The sequence below is a fragment of the Ursus arctos genome, unplaced genomic scaffold, assembly GCF_023065955.2.
Source record: "Ursus arctos isolate Adak ecotype North America unplaced genomic scaffold, UrsArc2.0 scaffold_9, whole genome shotgun sequence".
Taxonomy (NCBI): domain Eukaryota; kingdom Metazoa; phylum Chordata; class Mammalia; order Carnivora; family Ursidae; genus Ursus; species Ursus arctos.
The window spans coordinates 60408097-60426776 of NW_026623111.1; the positions used below are offsets into that span (position 1 = coordinate 60408097).

At 40.8% G+C, this 18680-nt stretch overlaps 1 protein-coding gene across 2 annotated transcripts in view; it reads left to right on the forward strand.

Moving 5' to 3' along the window:
• FRAS1 (Fraser extracellular matrix complex subunit 1) overlaps window positions 1–18680 on the forward strand; it is a 407808-nt gene that overhangs the window by 148962 nt on the left and 240166 nt on the right. For both annotated transcript variants that reach the window (XM_048211952.2, XM_026509896.4), the window contains 3 exons: window positions 1455–1562; window positions 9724–9816; window positions 17200–17359. In XM_048211952.2, the coding sequence (XP_048067909.2) occupies window positions 1455–1562; window positions 9724–9816; window positions 17200–17359 (361 nt within the window). The remainder of the gene's footprint in view (window positions 1–1454; window positions 1563–9723; window positions 9817–17199; window positions 17360–18680) is intronic.

Below are 18680 nucleotides of genomic sequence, written 5' to 3' on the forward strand. Positions count from 1 at the left end.
AAAGAAAGAAAGAAAGAAATTCAGAGGTATTCCAAATCAGGTTCTAGTATTCATTTGCTTTGACTCAGAGTTTTTGTGAATTAGCCACTGGGAATGTAATCTCACGTTAGATATGTTTTGTGTTTTTTAAGCGACTTTGGGTTTGAAGCACGTTCCCTAAGAGGTTATACATTTAACATTTCTCAGTCTGAAAGGATGACTTCATCTGTGCTTGGGAAGGTTGTGCACATCCATGGAAGTCCATACTTGTGTTGGTATGTCAGACATAGTCCTCCAGAGAAACAGAACCAAAAGGAGACATATGGGTATCTTTATATATGTGTATATATAAAAAGAGATTTATTTTAAAGGATTGGCTCATGCAGTTGTGGGGACTGGCAAGTCCAAAATCTGTAGGGCAGGCCAGCAGGCTGGAAATTTAGTCAAGAGTTAAAGTTGTACTTGCGAGATTGAAATTTTGATATTTGTAGGGCAGGCTGGTAGCCTGGAAACTTAGGCAAAATTTCCATGTAATAGTCTTGAGGCTAAATTCCTTCCTCTTCGAGAAACGTCAAATTTTGCTTTACAAACCTTCAACTGATTGGATGAGGCCCATCATGTCATCCAGGGTAATCTCCTTTACTTGAATCAACTGATTGTAAATGTTAATTACATCTACAGACTATCTTCACGGCAATGTACAGGCTGGTGTTTGACCAAACAGCCAGGCATCACAGTCTAGTCAAGTTGACATGTAACATTAACTGTCACACTTGGTTTCTGCTTTTTTGTGGGGAAGTTCCAGTTCATCCCAGTTCAAGTCAAAGGCCCTCAGGTTCATGATCCATAATAACGTGTGAGAGTCTGATGAATGGTGCTCGTATGCATGCTTCATTTGTACCCCAATATGATTAGCATACAGCTGCGCATATCACAGCCACTCAATAATTTGGTTGATCTGCCCTGAATACACTGAACTACTTGTTCAAGTCCTTGTTTCTATGAGCATTACACTAGACAGTACGCAAGAGCTGGAAAGTGACGTCTAAGGTGCTGGTATTAGCTAACTAGTGGCAAATGCTGCTTTCAGGATGCTGGTTACTGCTAGTGCAAGTGTCCTTTTCCTTTAAACATGCTCCGATGGTTTCTGTTAGTTAACAGCAAAGGGAAACTTCAAGTCGGGGAGCAACTTGTCCTCCTGAGGTTTCAGGCCAATCGATGGTTTTTACTCTGGATATCGACAGCTCTCTGCTGCATGCCCTTGTTTTTGGCTACGTGGGCTGAATGTGGTGAAATGGATTATATAGCTTTTACTGCCTCTCGGGGTTTAATCAGTGCCCAGCAAGCACTGTGTGTGCCTGTGACTTTCCTTTGCCTTTTAATTGTTCGGACTGTGGGGCTGTTGATGGTGCTGCTTCTCTGGGCTCCTACCTTGACTGATCAGTTTTTAACTCAGAGCTTATGCTTCCTTGCAGGATGCTACAACTTGGAAGCCTGATTCATGCCAGAACTGCCGTTGCCATGGCAACATCGTTATCTGCAAACCTGCTGTTTGCAGAAACCCTCAGTGTGCCTTTGAGAAGGTATGGCATCCTAATTATATCCTAAATGTATTGGTAAAGTCAGAGCAGGTTAGGATTTTTGCATCTTTTCAGTCATCGGGTTCTGACATTTATCCCATTCTCTAATTGGAAGGCTTATGAAATGCAGGAGAGAACTTTTACATATGACATTTAAGAATATCTCAATTTCTGTTTATTGAGAATTTACTCTGGACCGGGCGCTCAGTTAAAGGTTTACAAATGTTATCCCACTTGGGGTAGGTATCTTTCTCCCCACTTTACAGATGAGGAAATGAAGCCTGGAGATTTCAAGCAACGTAACCACGATTATGCAGTTAATAAACTGCTGTCCAGAGGTTTCCCCGGGGCAGACAGATGCTAAAGCGACTGATAGGCACCGTTGAATGGATTGAAAGTCAGCGTTGACTTCTTGAGGATAATTTTCTAAAACCGTTATTTGTTCTGCCACTAACTGTATTAATGCGTTGCTGTCAAGCTCCCTCGGAACATGGAGAGGCTTGGACTCCAGAAATCTCCTGGTTGACCAAGTATATGAGGGATATTTCCTTCCTGCCCCTTTGTTAAAAATTTTCCATTTTTTCTGACTACACATCTAATTCTGTGAGAATATTTTTTCCAGTTGCTGACTCTTTTCTTTTTAAAGTGAATCTATTAAAAAAAACAGCTTAAGCTTCAAATTTGAACATTTGAAACTTTCTGGAGAAGACTAAATTATTTTCTTTAAAAAGCATTCTATCAATTTCACAAGCACAGTTTAGTTTTCTAGTTTTCTTCCTCCCCCCATAATAACCTTGAGACTTTATGCCATCTAGTGCTAACGAGTTCCTGTTTGTTTTTAACACTGGCATGAAGAAGGTTCTGTATACCTTTCAGTGTAGCCCTCAATTTCTTCACGGATATATTTCTGAGAAGCTGGGTGTACATCCAATGTTGGTAAATTTAATAATATTTTGTTTGTATATGGTGGGGCTTTCTATTTTATGGAGGAAGTACTCCTAAAAGATCTCTACTTAGCTTGCTGAGTAATTCATGTCAGAATCTGAGTTGCTCATATAAGGACCGTGAAGACATACCCTCTTCCACTTCACATGAATAACTGTGGTTTCATGTAAGAAGAAGGAGCCTCACATTAAATGTTAGAAAGATATCGATTGGGGCACCTGATAATATTATGCATTATCTTAGAAAAACCAAAGAGATCTTTCTAAAAGAAAAGCTGGACATTCAACCCACATGCCTGAAATCTTCATTAGTATTCTATCATCTTCAAAATAAAATCCCAAGCTCCATAGTACAGCATAGTACAAGGCTTTCCATAACTTTGAACTTACCAACTCTCTAGCCTCATCTCTCCTTAATTCATTCAATCGGTCAAAAAAAAATTTACTGGGGTGCCTGCGTGGTGCAGTTGTTAAGCGTCTGCCTTTGGCTCAGGGCGTGATCCCAGGGTCCTGGGATCGAGCCCCACTTCGGACTCCCTGCTCCGCTGGGAGCCTGCTTCTTCCTCTCCCACCCCCCCTGTTTGTGTTCTCTCTCGCTGGCTGTCTCTCTCTCTGTCAAATAAATAAAAATAAAATCTTTAAAAAAAAAAAAAGATATCGAGTGTATTGCTGAAAACTAAATGTGTTCTACACCAGGGGTCAGCAGACTAGATCTGGCCTGCCACTTGTTTTTGTATGACCTATGAACAAAGAATAGTTTTTATGTTTTTAAAGGGTTAGAAAAAGACAAACAGAACAGTATTTCATGATATAAAAATTATATGAAATTAAATTTTACTGTTCATAAATAAAGTTTTATTGAAACACAGGCATACTCATTTGTTTATGTGTTGTCTGTGGCTGCTTTTACACTACAAGAACAAATTGTGTAATTGTGATACAGACCAAATGTGGCCCCCAAAGGCTAAAATAGTTATTATCTGGTTCTTTACAGAAAGTAAGTTTCTCGCACTGGCTCTATACCAAACATGACATTGTCCCTTCCTCATTTGTTTTTCCAGTTTTTCCCATCTCAGTAAATGGCAACTCCTTTCTCCCAGTTGCTCAGGCCAGAACACTTAGCATCATCCTTGACTCCCGACGCTCTCCCACATCCCACATCCAGGGCTTTAGCAACTACCCAGCTCTTCCTTCCTAAAACCATAGGTCCCAAATGCAATTTCCCTGCTTTTAAGTCTGGTCCCACCTATTATCATTTTTTGTCTGTGTTGTCACTATAGCCTTTTAACTTGTTTTACTGCTTCTATACTTGTCTTTTTCATTATAATCTTGATATAACAGTCAGGGTGATCCTCTTAAAATTTAAGTCAGATCATGTTGGTTCTTTCCTTAAACCCCTCCAATGGCTTCCAATGGCTTCTCACTCATATAATTGCTCACAATGTCCTGTTAAAGTACTATTATATCCCTGTAATTAATCTCCTGTTCTTTCCCTTGCTCACTCTGCTTCAGACACCAGTTTCTCTTGGTGTACCCTGGAGATGCCAGGCACACTTCTGCCATTATGACCTTTGCACGCTGCTTTTCCCACTGAATTGTTTTTTCTTCAGATACAGATAATATACGTGGCTTGATCCTTTACTTCCTTTAAATCTTACCCAAACACCATTCTATTTAAAATTGCAAATCCCTACCCCACCATTCATTACCTATCCCTCCTCCATGCTTTATTTTTCTTCTTGACACTAACTTATATCAGATATACTATATATTTTACTGACATTTCTTGTTTAAGTTCTCTTCTATTCACTGTATATCCTCAGCACCTACAATAGCACCTGAGCATGGTAGGAACTCAGTAAATTTTTTTTTTTTTTAAGATTTTATTTATTTATTCGTCAGAGATAGAGACAGCCAGCAAGAGAGGGAACACAAGCAGGGGGAGTGGGACAGGAAGAAGTAGGCTCCTAGCGGAGGAGCCTGATGTGGGGCTCGATCCCAGAATGCCGGGATCATGCCCTGAGCCAAAGGCAGACGCTTAACAACTGCACCACGCAGGCACCCCAGTAAATTTTTTTTTGACCGATTGAATGAATTAAGGAGAGATGAGGCTAGAGAGTTGGTAAGTTCAAAGTTATGGAAAGCCTTGTACTATGCTGTACTATGGAGCTTGGGATTTTATTTTGAAGATGATAGAATACTAATGAAGATTTCAGGCATGTGGGTTGAATGTCCAGCTTTTCTTTTAGAAAGATCTCTTTGGTTTTTCTAAGATAATGCATAATATTAGAAATGCAGGGATCAATTCAGAGGCCGTGAGAATAATCCAGATGAGGGAATGAGCACCTAAATCAGAGCACCAGTAGCATTGGGCTCGAGAGGAAAGGGCAGGCTCAAGAACACTTAAGGGATAAATCAGCAGAAATAGTTAGGAGGGTGAGGGCAAGGAGGAGGAGAGACAACCCCAAATTTATGGTTTGATGACTCATTGGTTATCTGAGCAAAACCAGCTGATATTGGAAATATAGGATAATGAGGAAAAGCATTCCATCTGGGAGGGAAATGATGATTTCACTTTAGGGAACATTACGTTTGAAGTGTCCATGGAGGAGCCAAGTGGGCATGTTGAAAAGGCAGCCAATATATGAATCTAAAGCTCAGAGGAGAAAACAAGGTTGGAAATATTATGTGAGTATTATTAGCATATAGTTAGTAGCATAAACCTTTAGAATTAATGAGCTCATCTAAAGAGCTTTTGTGAAGAAGGAGTACAAGATCAAGGATGCAATTTGGAGAACACAGTCATTTACAAGGAGGTGAACATAAGAGAGGGAGCTTAGGAAAATTGAAGAGACATGAAAAGAGAGGGAAGAGGCTAGAAGTGGTCAGAGAAGAGAGAGGTATTATGGTAGCCAGGAGAGTAGAGAATTTCCAGAAGGAGTTTGTATCAACAGTGTTGATCATAGGCCTACCTGAAGTTGGTGTCAGCAGAGTGGTGGGAGAGGAATCTGTACTCTAGAGGTTTGAGGAATGAATGGAAAGTGGGGATAGGAGGCTGAGTAAAGGCTACTTTTCAGGGACCTTTGCTGAGAATGGGAGAGAAATGGGGCATTAGGCAGACATCAGTACATCTGTGAAGTTTCTTTGAACGTCCTATCCCTGACCATTAAACCTCCTATGCATTGCCATGGTGCTTTGTGCTTACCCTTATTATAGCCCTTGACCAGGCTGCAAGTGCCTATTTATTTGTCTGCTTCCTCCTCGAGACTCTTAGCTTCTTGAGAGCAAAATTCTTGTCTTCTTCACTGTTGCAACCTATCAAACAGCACAGTGTATGATGCTTAGCCAGTACTTGCAGAATGACCAAACAAGAGAAGGGAGAGGGTTTGTTTTTGATATTAGCATAAAAGAGACATGATCATGCTAGGAGGAAAAGGAGGATGACCTAGAAGATAGAGAGAAGCTGAAGGAGATATGGGAGATAGAGTAGGGAGGACAGACAGAGTCAGAATGAATGAATTAGAAGAAGTGGTTTTTAGGGAAGAGAATGTGTGGGTTCCAGAGCTTGGGGTGAGGAGGACAATCTCTTTCTCTAAAAGTGGAAGAAAAAGCCATGGATAGGTACAGAAATAGTTAAATTTGTAAGTAAGAAAAGTGATAGAAAAGAAAAGGAAGAAGTAAGAAAGGGATACTGAAGTAGTTCATATTTAATGATGTCTAATCTTACTTTGTGAAGAGTTGAGGTTCGGTTGGGAACTGAAAGAGAGTGAATGTTTGGAGCTGTCACTGAGGGGAGAAAGGGACTGACCAAGGCTGCGGTAAAGCATCTGTGAGTGGTGTTAAGGGCCCATGGGAGCAGGAGATCAGGAACCCGTGGGGGTACCAAGCTGCATGATGGAATGATTTTCTAAGCAATGTTTCCTAGCCATGTATAAGGAAGCATAAGACAAATTGTGGAATAGATCCAGGATTGGGATTTTGCCATATTAGTGGAGAGAGAAAGAATAGACATACAAGAAGTGTTGGGCATTAAGCCTAACATGAATAGGAAAATGAGGCCAGCTGACTGAATGACTTCAAGGGGAAAAAGTATTCAAGGAGCTTTCTGAAGGACGTGATATGAGGGGGAGTGAGGTTGAGAGAGACCTAAAGGCCAGAAGGTTCAGATTCAGGGAGTTGAGGATTTCTGGTATAGAGTAATTTGAAGTGTAGGTAGGTCTCAAGGTTGACCATGACCATGGGGAGCTCAAGTTAACCGGAGAGGACGATTGTATAAATTGAAGTGGTTAAGAATGTACAAGGACAGAATATCACTTTCATGAACATTGAAGTTGTACAGAATTATGTCTAGACATAGTGTAGAAAAGAAACTGAGGTCCAGGGGCCAACTCTTTAGTGAGTGAGTATGAAGGAAGGATCAGCAAATTGGTGAATGATAGTAATAAGAATGACATAATCGAAGACTGTGAACTCTGAGAAGGTTTGTTGATTCTTTAACCCAGTCCTGTGAGGACCAGTCCTCTCTTCAGGATTTCTGGAGAATATATATGCATGGAGGACAATGTCATGCAAAGGAACACTGTATTACATGGTGGGGTTTCGGCTGCAAACTTCAATGCAGCTAATAATAGTATTTGCCTAATTAAATTACACGTAATTCTCACAACTTAATTAGATAAATACTATTATTAGCTGCATAGGTATAATACATATATACACATATATTCATATATATACACATATACACATATATACATATGCACATCTGTGTGTATGTAAATACACATACATGTATATGCTTAGAAGAGTACCTGGCTATTCTAAGTACACAGTTAAGTGTCAGTTATAATTACCAAATGATCATCATAATTATTTTTGGTTAGTTTTTCTAGATCCTGGGCAAGTAATCTTGCCCAGCAAACTTAGCAATCTTCTTTGTTATCTCTTGCCCATAAGGTTACTTCTCAGTGTTCCCCAATGCAATTCTAGGCTTATGTGTTCCAGGTAGCCCACAGCTCAGAAGTCTATGCAAGGTCACATGGTTAGAAAGCAAGAATTCCATCTCTCCTTCTCTGAACTCCCACATGCAAAGTGCTTTGCTCTTGCTTTAGCTCCAATTACCTCTTTTATGTTCTACCACAAGTTCAATAGTTAGACTCAAGTTGGGGATGCTTCCACTGCCACTCACAAATGAAGAATATTATTTATGAAATGAGTTTTGAGGGCTGAATCTGAAAATCAGGTTTTATAGAAAACAAAACTAATTTGGGGGCTTAAAATATTCCTTGAAATCTTCCATTCTACCTGCCTTTCTCCCTTGCCCCCTGCTTCCATGTTAGAATGTAAACAGCACTTGGGTGATCTCATTTTCTGTGTGAAATTCTTAGTGCAAGTGAGGCTGATGTGGTTTCTCCATTTTACTGTCTTAGTGAAAATCAGAGAAGCCTAGTTTCTTCTTGGGTTCAGAGGGCACTTTCCTGAAAAGTCATTAATGTTCCATAGTATGAACAATTTAAAAAAACCCCATTTTGTATGTTTTATCTTTCATCAAGCAAACAGGAAGAATTTGGTAATCACTGTTCCTAGGTAAAATTGTATTTATCTGTTTAGTGGATGAACAGTGGTAAAATCTTAGTCCCATTTCTCACCTACTCCTATGGATGTAGTTATATAAAATTAGAATTCTCTTGTAGGTACAATTTTTTTTTTTAAATGAAAGCAGCCCCAAATATCAAAGAAACATTAGTACACACATGCATAGGCACAGACAAACACACACACACATTTTTTTTTTCATTCTACTGGATGAATTCCTCGTAGACTTTTATTCTGTGGACAAGCCATGATTCTCTGGTTAATGCAGGCTCTCTTACAATTTTTTGGTCAGAATCACTCATTGCCCATTCTGTCACATCTTTAAGACTTGTGGAAACTCTGAGATACCTAAGTGGAGAAGCAAGATGAGTCAGAGGATCACTGTGCCCGAAAGACAAACATATACTCTTTGCTCCACAGTTGTTGTTTTTTTTTTTAAGATTTTATTTATTTATTTGACAGAGAGAGAGAGAGCCAGCGAGAGAGGGAACACAAGCAGGGGGAGTGGGAGAGGAAGAAGCAGCCTCCCAGCGGAGAAGCCTGATGCGGGGCTCGATCCCAGGACCTTGGGATCACGCCCTGAGCTGAAGGCAGACGCTTAACGACTGAGCCACCCAGGCGCCCCATTTTGCTCCACAGTTGTTTTTTTTTTTTAAAGATTTTGTTTATTTATTCGAAAGAGATAGAGACAGCCAGCGAGAGAGGGAACACAAGCAGGGGGAGTGGGAGAGGAAGAAGCAGGCTCCTAGCCTAGGAGCCTGATGTGGGGCTCAATCTCATAACGCCGGGATCATGCCCTGAGCTGAAGGCAGACGCTTAACCGCTGTGCCACCCAGGCGCCCCTGCTCCACAGTTTTAATAACCCTTGGATAGACGGATTCTTCACAGTGGCAAATGGATGGCTGGTTAACAAATCCTGGGGTATCATGTGGTAGTCCATTCCCTTGATAGTATCATATCTTGATAGGAAACACTATTGGAATTACAGAAGGCCTGAAAAACAATGTAGATCTTTATTGGAGCCCAGGAATTCTACCCGGCTCCCCATAGTACACGTGATACCTCCACAACAATGCTGTTTCCTCTCCTAGCTTTGTCCTTCAATCCCCTGCCCCATGTGCTTTGCTACTCTGTCTAGTAAAAGTGAACATCAGAACTTGAGCTCCCCACAGCTGGCTGCATCAGGCCTCCATAAGATAGCTAGAAGACCTGCCAGCTCTGTGGCCAACCCATCCCCCACACCCCCTGACCCCAAGTCTTCTCTTCGCAGCAGAGGGAAACAACCCCTTCAGGGAGATACAGGTCTTCTCTTACTCTAACTTCTTCTCTTTTGTGGCACTCAGATGGAGCAATGCTAGTGAATAAAATTCCCCCCTTCATTACATGTGAAAAGGTGTAGACAATTTTCAAGGAAATTACTTTCACGAGGGGGTTCATTTTAACTTTGAGAGAAGCTCTTCTTGACAGAGAGAATCCTTTCTGTCAGTTTATTTGGTTTATCCTGTCTGTTGTCACCCGTAGAAACTCATGAAATTTGGTGAATCTGAGATGACTTGGGGTCTGGTGAGCCATTGTGAGTGTGTTTGCTGCTGCCATTTTACACTGAGCTGTTTTTAAATGCTCAGGGAGAAGTGCTTCAAATAGCTGCCAACCAGTGCTGCCCTGAGTGTGTGTTGAGGACTCCCGGATCTTGCCATCATGAAAAGAAAATCTATGCGGTAAGTGTTTTCTGACCCATGGCTGACTCGATGTCTAGATCATTGACAAGGGAAAGCTGAATGCTGAACTTGTGTTGGCAAGGGAGGTTTCCTTTTCTTTGTCTGGGCCATAGGAGGATCTGAAGCTCATTTGACTTTCCATGGGCATTTGGGTTTCTTGAATAAGATTAAAACAGTTCTACTTATTCCATAGGTCCTACGTAAATATTTGTAGATTGAATTTGTGTCTGTATAAAGAGTAGTTTGAGAATGTTGATGTTGAAGAAGTCGTGTTGCTGAATAATCAGGTACCACCTTGTGTGTGCCACATGCATTTTTTTCATTCGATAGTTACAAACAATCCGGAGTGAATAGAGCAGATATTATTACTCCTGTATCGAAGATGAAAACATTGAATAGAAAAGAGCTTAAGGTACTCACTTGTTGTCATATTACTAATAAGTGGTATAACCTGGCCTAGAACCCTGGTCTTCTTCCTCCTAATTCAGCGCTCTTTCGAAACATTAGGGTGCAGTTTCTACACTTAAACACTATTGACATTTTAGGCTTTGTTGTGGGGGCGGTCCTATGCATGGTAAGATATTTAGCAGCATCCCTGACCTCTACCCACTAGATCCTGGTAGCATCCCTAAGTCCTGACAACCAGAAATGTCTGGAGGCATGGCCAAATTTTGCCTAAGACGCAAAACACTCATTTACCCCCATTTAGAACCACAGTACTAGAAATCGATCCTAAAGTCCCTTGATTATACATTTTCATTCCAGATCGTTTAGGATTCATTTACAGACATTAAGTGCTGATTAAAAAGTACCATTGCAAGGTTTATAACAGGAACTATGAAAATGAAATGGATATAGTTCATCTTTGCTTACACCTTTATGTTACCCAGAGGTAGTTGGTGAAGTTGAATGTGGTGGAAAGAGGCTCTTCGCTTTAATCCTCATCTTCCACTTGATACAAAACTCTCCCCAGATTAGTGCCTCTGCCCATTCAGGTTAACAGGATTTGATATGCCCGTCTAGGCTGCTATTCAGTGTGTATACCTAAAACTCAGTGAGCATAGTGTACTTTCCCTGTGGAACAAGATCACCTCCCTTGAGCCACTGTCTCCTAATTTCCTGAGGAAGCCACTCTTTCAGTTCTGCACAGTGTGTTGCTGAAAGACACCCAAGCAGGATCTATGTTGGGAATGTCTTCAGATCACGTATCACCCTTTGCTGCTCAATTTGGTCTGTTATGAAGAGTGGTGTAAACTTCACAGGCCACCGAAGAGGATCCCTTGTGAAATGGAAAGTGCTGTAGAGCACATTGGTGACAGGAGTAATGCCAGGTCATGAGGGTTTGTATAGGGATGTGGTTTAAAGTCAAAAGCACCAAGCTGAATCTCTCAGAGGAAGGAATACACAGGATCCAAAATGAGGTCAAGGGACAATCAGACATCTCAAGTAAGTGGAATACTAGGGACATGGAAAATCCAAGTTCAATAAATCTCTGCACTCTAATGACATTCATCGTTTGTTCTCTTGTGTTATATTTGTGCACATGTGCAATCTTCTTATCTTGGCTTAAGACGCTTGAGAACATTGACAGTATTTTCTGCATCTTTGTAGTGATCTTCCTTGCCTCCCACCTAACCAGGCACTTAGCACTGAACTTTTCCCAGAGTAGGTGCTCAGTAAACATCAATGACTGGAGGATTCACGCAGTGAGCAAATCCCTTCTCCAACTTATCTATGTCTTCATTCAAATGGCATGTTGGCCGTTGACCAATGACCTATGTAGCTGGGTAGTTCTAGGATGACAGGTCTGCTGATGGATTGTTAAGAAATGAAATCTGCTTGGCCTCCAGCTTTTTCTGGAAGAGTTTGGAAAGCCCTCCTTTTTCCCACTTCCCCCTGCCCCATTCTGCTGTAATACATCACATGGAAAGCTCTAAACTGGGTAAGAACATATCCATGTGTCGGTTTCCCATATGCAACTTTCAAAATGCACTCCTCAGAAAATGTTATATTTCTGGTACTTGATGTAAGTGAGAAAAAGGCTGAATTTCAGAAACTATATTTTGAAGGAAAAATTCTCTAGTGGTCTACTTCTTCAAATAGAGATAGAAGAATGATTTTTTTTTAAGTCAAGACAAAAAAATCAGAGTTCTAATTTTAGTCTTAATAAAGTCGAAATGATCATGTTTCTTGTCTTCCTGCCTTTCCTTCCTCTCTTACTTTTGTCACTTCCCCTAGATTCTTTCCAAAGCCCTCTTTATCTTATTTGTTTTCTTGCATGGTTTAAATACTTTTCTGGGTTTGCTGTGAATCTCACCTTGTCTCTTATATCTTTAGGGTTTTCCCTGAATCTTGGAGGGTTTGCTTTTTGGTTTTTTTGTGGGTTTTTTTGCCCCTTTCGGCTTGCTTGGGAGGCCATCCAGAGCACTTTCCCTCTCTCCCTGGACAGCAGTGATCTTGTCTTTAGCCTCTGGCTTGCATCCCATAGGGGAGGTCATGGAGACTCTCTCTCTGTAGCTACAAAATAGCCCAGTGTTAAGAACTTTAGAATGCTGAACCGAGGTGAAACCTTTCCCCTAAGAGAGGGCTTTACAAGAGGCTTTAGCATAGGGTGAGTGTGACGAGGAGGAGGGGAATTAGTTGAAGTGAGACTGTCTCCGGAGAATAGGGTCAAAGCAAAGGAAGTCAAGGATGAGTCCAGCACAGGGCAGCTTGAGGAGGCCACCCTTTAACGAATCAGCCTCGCCTCACCAGAGGACTGCCTTTGCTTGCGGAGTCGACAGCATCTTACACAACTGGCGTTCTAACAAGTCAAGACAAGTCCCGACATCTTCCCTGGAGTGAGGAAAACACTTGAGCCTTTTGGCTGACTCCAGGTTATTTGAGAGTCTTACACGGGCTTATTACAGCCAGCGTTTGGGGGACTATTTCATCCATGACCTCCCCAAAGCTATCCCTTCAAATTAGTGTTTGGATCTCTGCCCAGCCTTGCCAACCATTCAGGGAGACAAGCCTGAAATATGTTTTCCTCAAAGAGTGCTGGAGTGCTTTTTCCCTGTTCTTTGCCCCACAAATTAGCTTGTGAAAGGGAGGGAAAAGGACCATCAATCCCCTTTCTTTTCCTCTTTACTAATTTAATTCCATCACCAGATAATGTCAGGGCTGAGCAGATAGTGCTTGAAGATTCCCGGAAAAAGAAAGTGGCAAGTGGTAATGCCCTAGTGCCCACATCCGATTGAATAGAGGAGCACAGAGGGAGAGGTCTGCTCACTCTGCCTGTCTGCGAGGCTAAAACGAGTACTCATTTATGTGTGTGAAGGAAGAAATGAATATTGAATTGCACAGCCTTGTTCTCTTCAAAGTAGAGGATGTAATTATAATATGCACTGAACATTCCCAGATAGTTAGTATTCTGGATCTATAACTTCACAACAGGAACAAATTATATGAAGAAAAATTATTTTATTGTTCCGTCAGCAAGCCAGGCAAATACTTTATGACCTTATCTTTCCTTTGGACTTCTGTCAACAGCCGGCCGACTTATTAGTTGGCTCTGCAGGAGAATATATTTAAGATGTTGTCTGCAGGATGCGCTTTTGTCCCCTGTCAAAATCTCATATTTTCTAAAGGTACTAATGAGGTTAAGATGACACAGCTAAAACCAGGTCTGGGAGCATCTTAGTATATCTGCTATTCCTTGACTTTACAAAGCTCTCTTTGCTGCTACAGTGTTTATAAAAAATAAGGCTTTTGTAAATAGGTATAGAGAACACTAGGAAATTATATATATTTTATGTATTTATTTATTACTATTATATTAAAATTATGTGTATATATATATATATGTATATATGTATCAGCATGAGCCAAACCCCTTCACCCTTGATCTCTAGTCTTCCTCTGCTGAGAGCAGCATCACTGGGGACTTACGTGACTTTTTCCCAAGAGAAAGGTGGGAACAATTTGTCTCCATCGCTGTGCACTTCGGATCACCATCTGATCTTCTTCTGCGGCTTTGACATCAAGCATTGGAGACTCCCTACCAAGTGTTTGTTGTTATTCCCGTAATTTTCGAGCTTATTGTGAGGGGAGAATCTCCTGCCTCATTTTACATCTATTGAGTTACATAACAGATTCACATCATTAGAGAGCTTGAAGGTGCCAAAGAGATTAACCAACACAGCCCTCTCATTTTACAGATGAAAAAATTTTGGTGATTGACAGGTTGTTATTGTAATTAATTTTTGTCATCTCTGTCTGAAAGGTGGTGTGACTGCAAATGTTTAAGAAACAACTGTTAGTGTTTCTTAGTAGCAACAGAACAAGCTCTTGTTTTAATGAAGTGAAATGTCGAGATGCTTAGAAGCAACCTCCTAACTTTTAATAAATAGAATAAAGAAGTTCACTTCAAGTTGTTGTATATGCAGCTTTCACATTTTACTTTACTGAAGACATAAATGATTCATTTGATATTTTAAACAGTAATTTGCTTTCTGATGACAAAAGTAAAAATATCTTTATGGTGAAAATTCAAAAAATAAAAAAGTGTACAGCAGAAGAAACATCACTGGCAATTCCCAGACTATGAAGATCACTGTTACTGTATTCTCAGGTTTTTTGGAGAGGGGGGAACAGTGGCGATGGATAGACAGGTAGAGATCTGTTTTGACATAATTGTAATTACACTGTGTGTACAGTTTTATGTCTTTCTTTTTAATATAACACATTGTGAATAGTTCCCTGGCATGCCCTTGGAGAACATGATTTCCTATCATCAGGTATTTGAGTAGCTTCTAATTTTCATGAAAATATTTCCAGTTTTGCTATATAGAACAATGAAATGGAATCCCTTGTATTTAAACCTTTTTTTGTATGTTATCATTGATCTTTTTCTTCAGATAACTTCTTAGAAGTGAAATTAGTAGGTCAGAGCATGTGAAGATTTTGAGTATTGAAGCTGTGACATCTGTGGTCATTAAAATTCAATTTTAAATTGTCTGTGCCTAATGGGAAATCCAGTGGGAGTATCACGGGTAGTGCAGCCTCTTTTCAAGTATGCTTACCTTGGGTAGGCCCCACATGGCTGAGTTTTCCAGGTGCTACTGTAGTGAGGGAAGGCTTTGTGCTGGAGAAAATCCCACCCCATTGCAGCTTCACCAGCACTACTGTGAATTTTAAAAACTTTCCCATATCTGATATTAAGAAGTATTATCCAATTTTACTTTAATTAATATTTCTTTGCAATTAATAATGTTAACTATTCCATAAGTTTATTGTTATTTTTCTATTGGGTTTTTTTCTTATTGCTTGTAGATGCTTTTATATAATAGAGTTTAGTTCTAATTAATATAATTTGTAATTTTTATCAGTTTGTCATTTGCCTTTTAATTTTATTTATAATGTAATTGTGACAGACTTAAGATTTTAACTCATTAGAACCTATCAATTTTTCTCGTAGAGTTTCTTTCTTTGCTTTTATGCTTAGGCTTTTCAAAGTATAAAGGTCAATTGCTTCCTACCTTTTATTAGTCAGTAGTTTATTAGCAAGTTGTGAGCTTGCCCATTTATATGCTGTACTAAATTTGAAATTTTATATTATAGCAGAAGTAAAAATTGGTGGTGGAGAACTTGGCCTTGATATTATGTCCATTTCTACAATCACAGTTGGCACAGAGGTGTGAAAAGGAAGAGTAAGGCCTTGAACTCAATGCAGTGGAAAGAGGAGAGAGGATTGGGCATCTTCTATATGCCACCCCACCCCCCCGCTTGCTTTTTAACAAACTACCTCATTTAATCTCTATAATAACCCAGTCAAGGGCATGTTGTCATAGCATTTCAGTTTTTCAGACCAGGAAGCTGAGATTTAGAAAGATGAAGTCACTCACGCACAGTTCCCAAGGCAGGGAGGGCCGAGCTGGGAGCCTCCAAGGAGACCCTCGGTTCATCTGACTCTGGGCATATTTGCATTATTGTTCTCCTGTGCTCCAGAAAGTCTGCCTAGAAGAAAGTAATCTTCGTGATAGTGAAGTGAGGACTCAGTTCCCAAATAATTGGATAACTGTGACCACCCATTCCTACCATTATTATAATAATAGTACAGGTTATTAGTAATTCCAAAATGCCAGACCTGGTGTGCTTGCAACAGGGCTGTAATTTGCAGAATAAAAGGGTACTGACTTGTTTAGGTAAGACAGAGTTCTTTTGTGTTTGAGAGAGATGAATAACTATTCTGGATGCTGGCTTGAGGAGAAGCAAGAGGACATTCATTTTCTATGCTTCTCAGTCGCACAGTTGTAATCCCCAGATTATAGTTAGGTGATTGAGCACCTGGAATGTGTGATGTTTTTAATACAAATCTATATATGATTTGGGCTGAATCAGTTATCATCATATGCTACATTTAGTAGAGGCAAAGGATAGCAGTTTCCAATATTTAAAAAAAATGTTATGGGAGGAAAATTTCATTCATGAAACTTATTCCTCCCCTCCCCCACATCTTGTAAAAGGCCACCATTATTCCATTCTGCTACTAAGAACATAACATACTTTGACAGCTACTTCCCTAAACTGTCTACCTGTTTGAGGCTTTTTACATTCAGGGTTCACCCCCCCTCCCCCACTTACTCTGCATCACATTCGAGTGTGGCTCATTTAAATATTTTCCGTACTCAGTAAGTCATATAACTCAAAACATGGATCTCTTAGCTCACTGATACAGTGCTAGCTTTGGGAACGTTGTAGCCCAGGCTGAAATGGATCAGCAACATTCTGTGTGTGTAGATGGGCTCTGAATGGGCTCTGCAGTTTGTAGGAGAACTGGCTGGCTATCATACTTTCCCCAGGCCCAGATCATTGGAACAGGAGAGAGTAAGATGGGGAGGAAGGAGAGGAAAAGAGGAATATGGGAACTAATCAGGGTAAAAAGTAAAGGCAGAAAGAAGGAGAGAAAGATAAAGAAAAGAAAAAAAGAGAGAGAGGGAGGGAGGAAGGAAGAGGACCAGAATGAGAGCTATTGAAAACAAAATGACCATTATAAAGAATCCAGTAAATACATATATGTGTGTGTATATTTTACTTTAGGCTTTATAGAGTTTTTTAAATGATTGGGGTTGGGGTACTTTTTATTTTCTTTTTCTGTTTTTCTGAAATTTCCAAATATAAATCTTAGGGGTACTAAAAAGAAAAGAAAAGAAAATTTGGTTTTTAATTGTTCTCTGATTTGGAACATTGTAAACCCTGGTCTTAACCGGGTTAAGCCGAGAGCCTTCTTCCATCTCTCCTGAGCACCGTCCTTGATTTGTGTTAGAGGTTTGTTTCTGTTTGGTCAAATGAAAGCTATAATCTGTCAATAACCTTCTTTTCTTTTTTTCCCCTAACCCGCAGCACGGGACAGAGTGGGCCTCTTCCCCGTGCAGTGTGTGCTCTTGTTCTCATGGGGAAGTCCGATGCAGCCCCCAGCCATGCCCAGCGCTATTGTGTGGACAGCAGGAGCTGGAATTCATCCCCGAAGGAAGCTGCTGCCCAGTGTGTGTGGGCCCTGGGAGTGAGTATGAACTTGTAGAAAGAGACCCTCTTTGCCTTTGAGGTTTACCTGCTGACATCCTAACTTTTCTCTTTCTTGCTCAGTGCAGTCCATTCCTTATGGGAACCAATTTGGAGCCTTGCACTTGGCAGAAGCCATGTTGCGGAGTGTGAGGTTGGAACACATCTTTAAGCTCTATTCCAAATTTGGGATTCTGCAAGTCTCTGATTTATTTATTTTGTGCTGGCCCGATGCATCCCTTTGCATTTGTAGCTCCTAAGAAGGAAAGGAAGGAGGGACAAGAGTCTTTGATGTGATTCCAGAAGGCTCTTGGCGGAGACAGAATGAACAAATCTCTTCTCCATGTAGCATCACTAGCACTATTTCTGCCGGCTGGTCTTTGAGATGGTATAACATCTTTCTCCAAGACACACAGAGCAGGAAGCAGGTCTTTCATTTGTCTCTGTGGCATGTTCGCTGTGGAGACATGCCTGCCTACAAACCGCGGCCCCGTTCAGCAAGTCAGGGGCACACTTCCAGGTCCTTCCTTGGAATCCATGCTTGGTCCAAGTACTCCTTCTATTACATTTTAGGGATATATGTCCTCTTCCATTTTTATAACTAAGTAGTGGGTACTTCACAATAAACACGAATAATTGTCATTGCTGCATTACATCCTCTCCTGGCATATAATGACTAAAATTATTCTTTTATTTAATAACACCTGGAAGCTATACTCTATTTTTGCCTTTTCCTTTTATTTTTTTAAATGGGGGGGGGGGTGGGAGGGGCAGAGGGTGGAGCCCGACTCGGACACCAGGCCGGATCTCACAACCCTGACATCAGGACCTGAGCCTAAATCAAGAGTTGGATGCTTAATCAACTGAGCCACCCAGGCGCCCCTGCCTTTTCCTTTAAAAAGACCCTGGTTTCTTTCTGATCCCCAGTTATTCCATTCCTGGCATTCCTTTACTCTGGAGAAAGATTACAAGGATTAAAAAGTATCCATAGGAAACAATGAAAATACAGTGCTTGCCTCACGCATTTCAGATGTCACCCACCAGAAGGGGACTGACAGCTGCTTTGGGCCAAAGAACCCTTCAAGTAAAAATATTTGAACAACAGAGTTTGGGTGTGGCGAGTAGGCTGGCTGAGATTGTGGGATCCTTTCTTGTGCTTTAAGAGGCTTTCTCCTTGGCCTCCATGGGACATACTGGAAGCATTTTGCCTGGAGAGGTTGGAGGATCAGCCAGGGCCAACTTTATAATTTACTAGGTGCAAAATGAAAATGCAGGGCCCCTTGTTTGAAAGGTAGTGAGTGGGGGGCAGCTTCTTTTCTTCC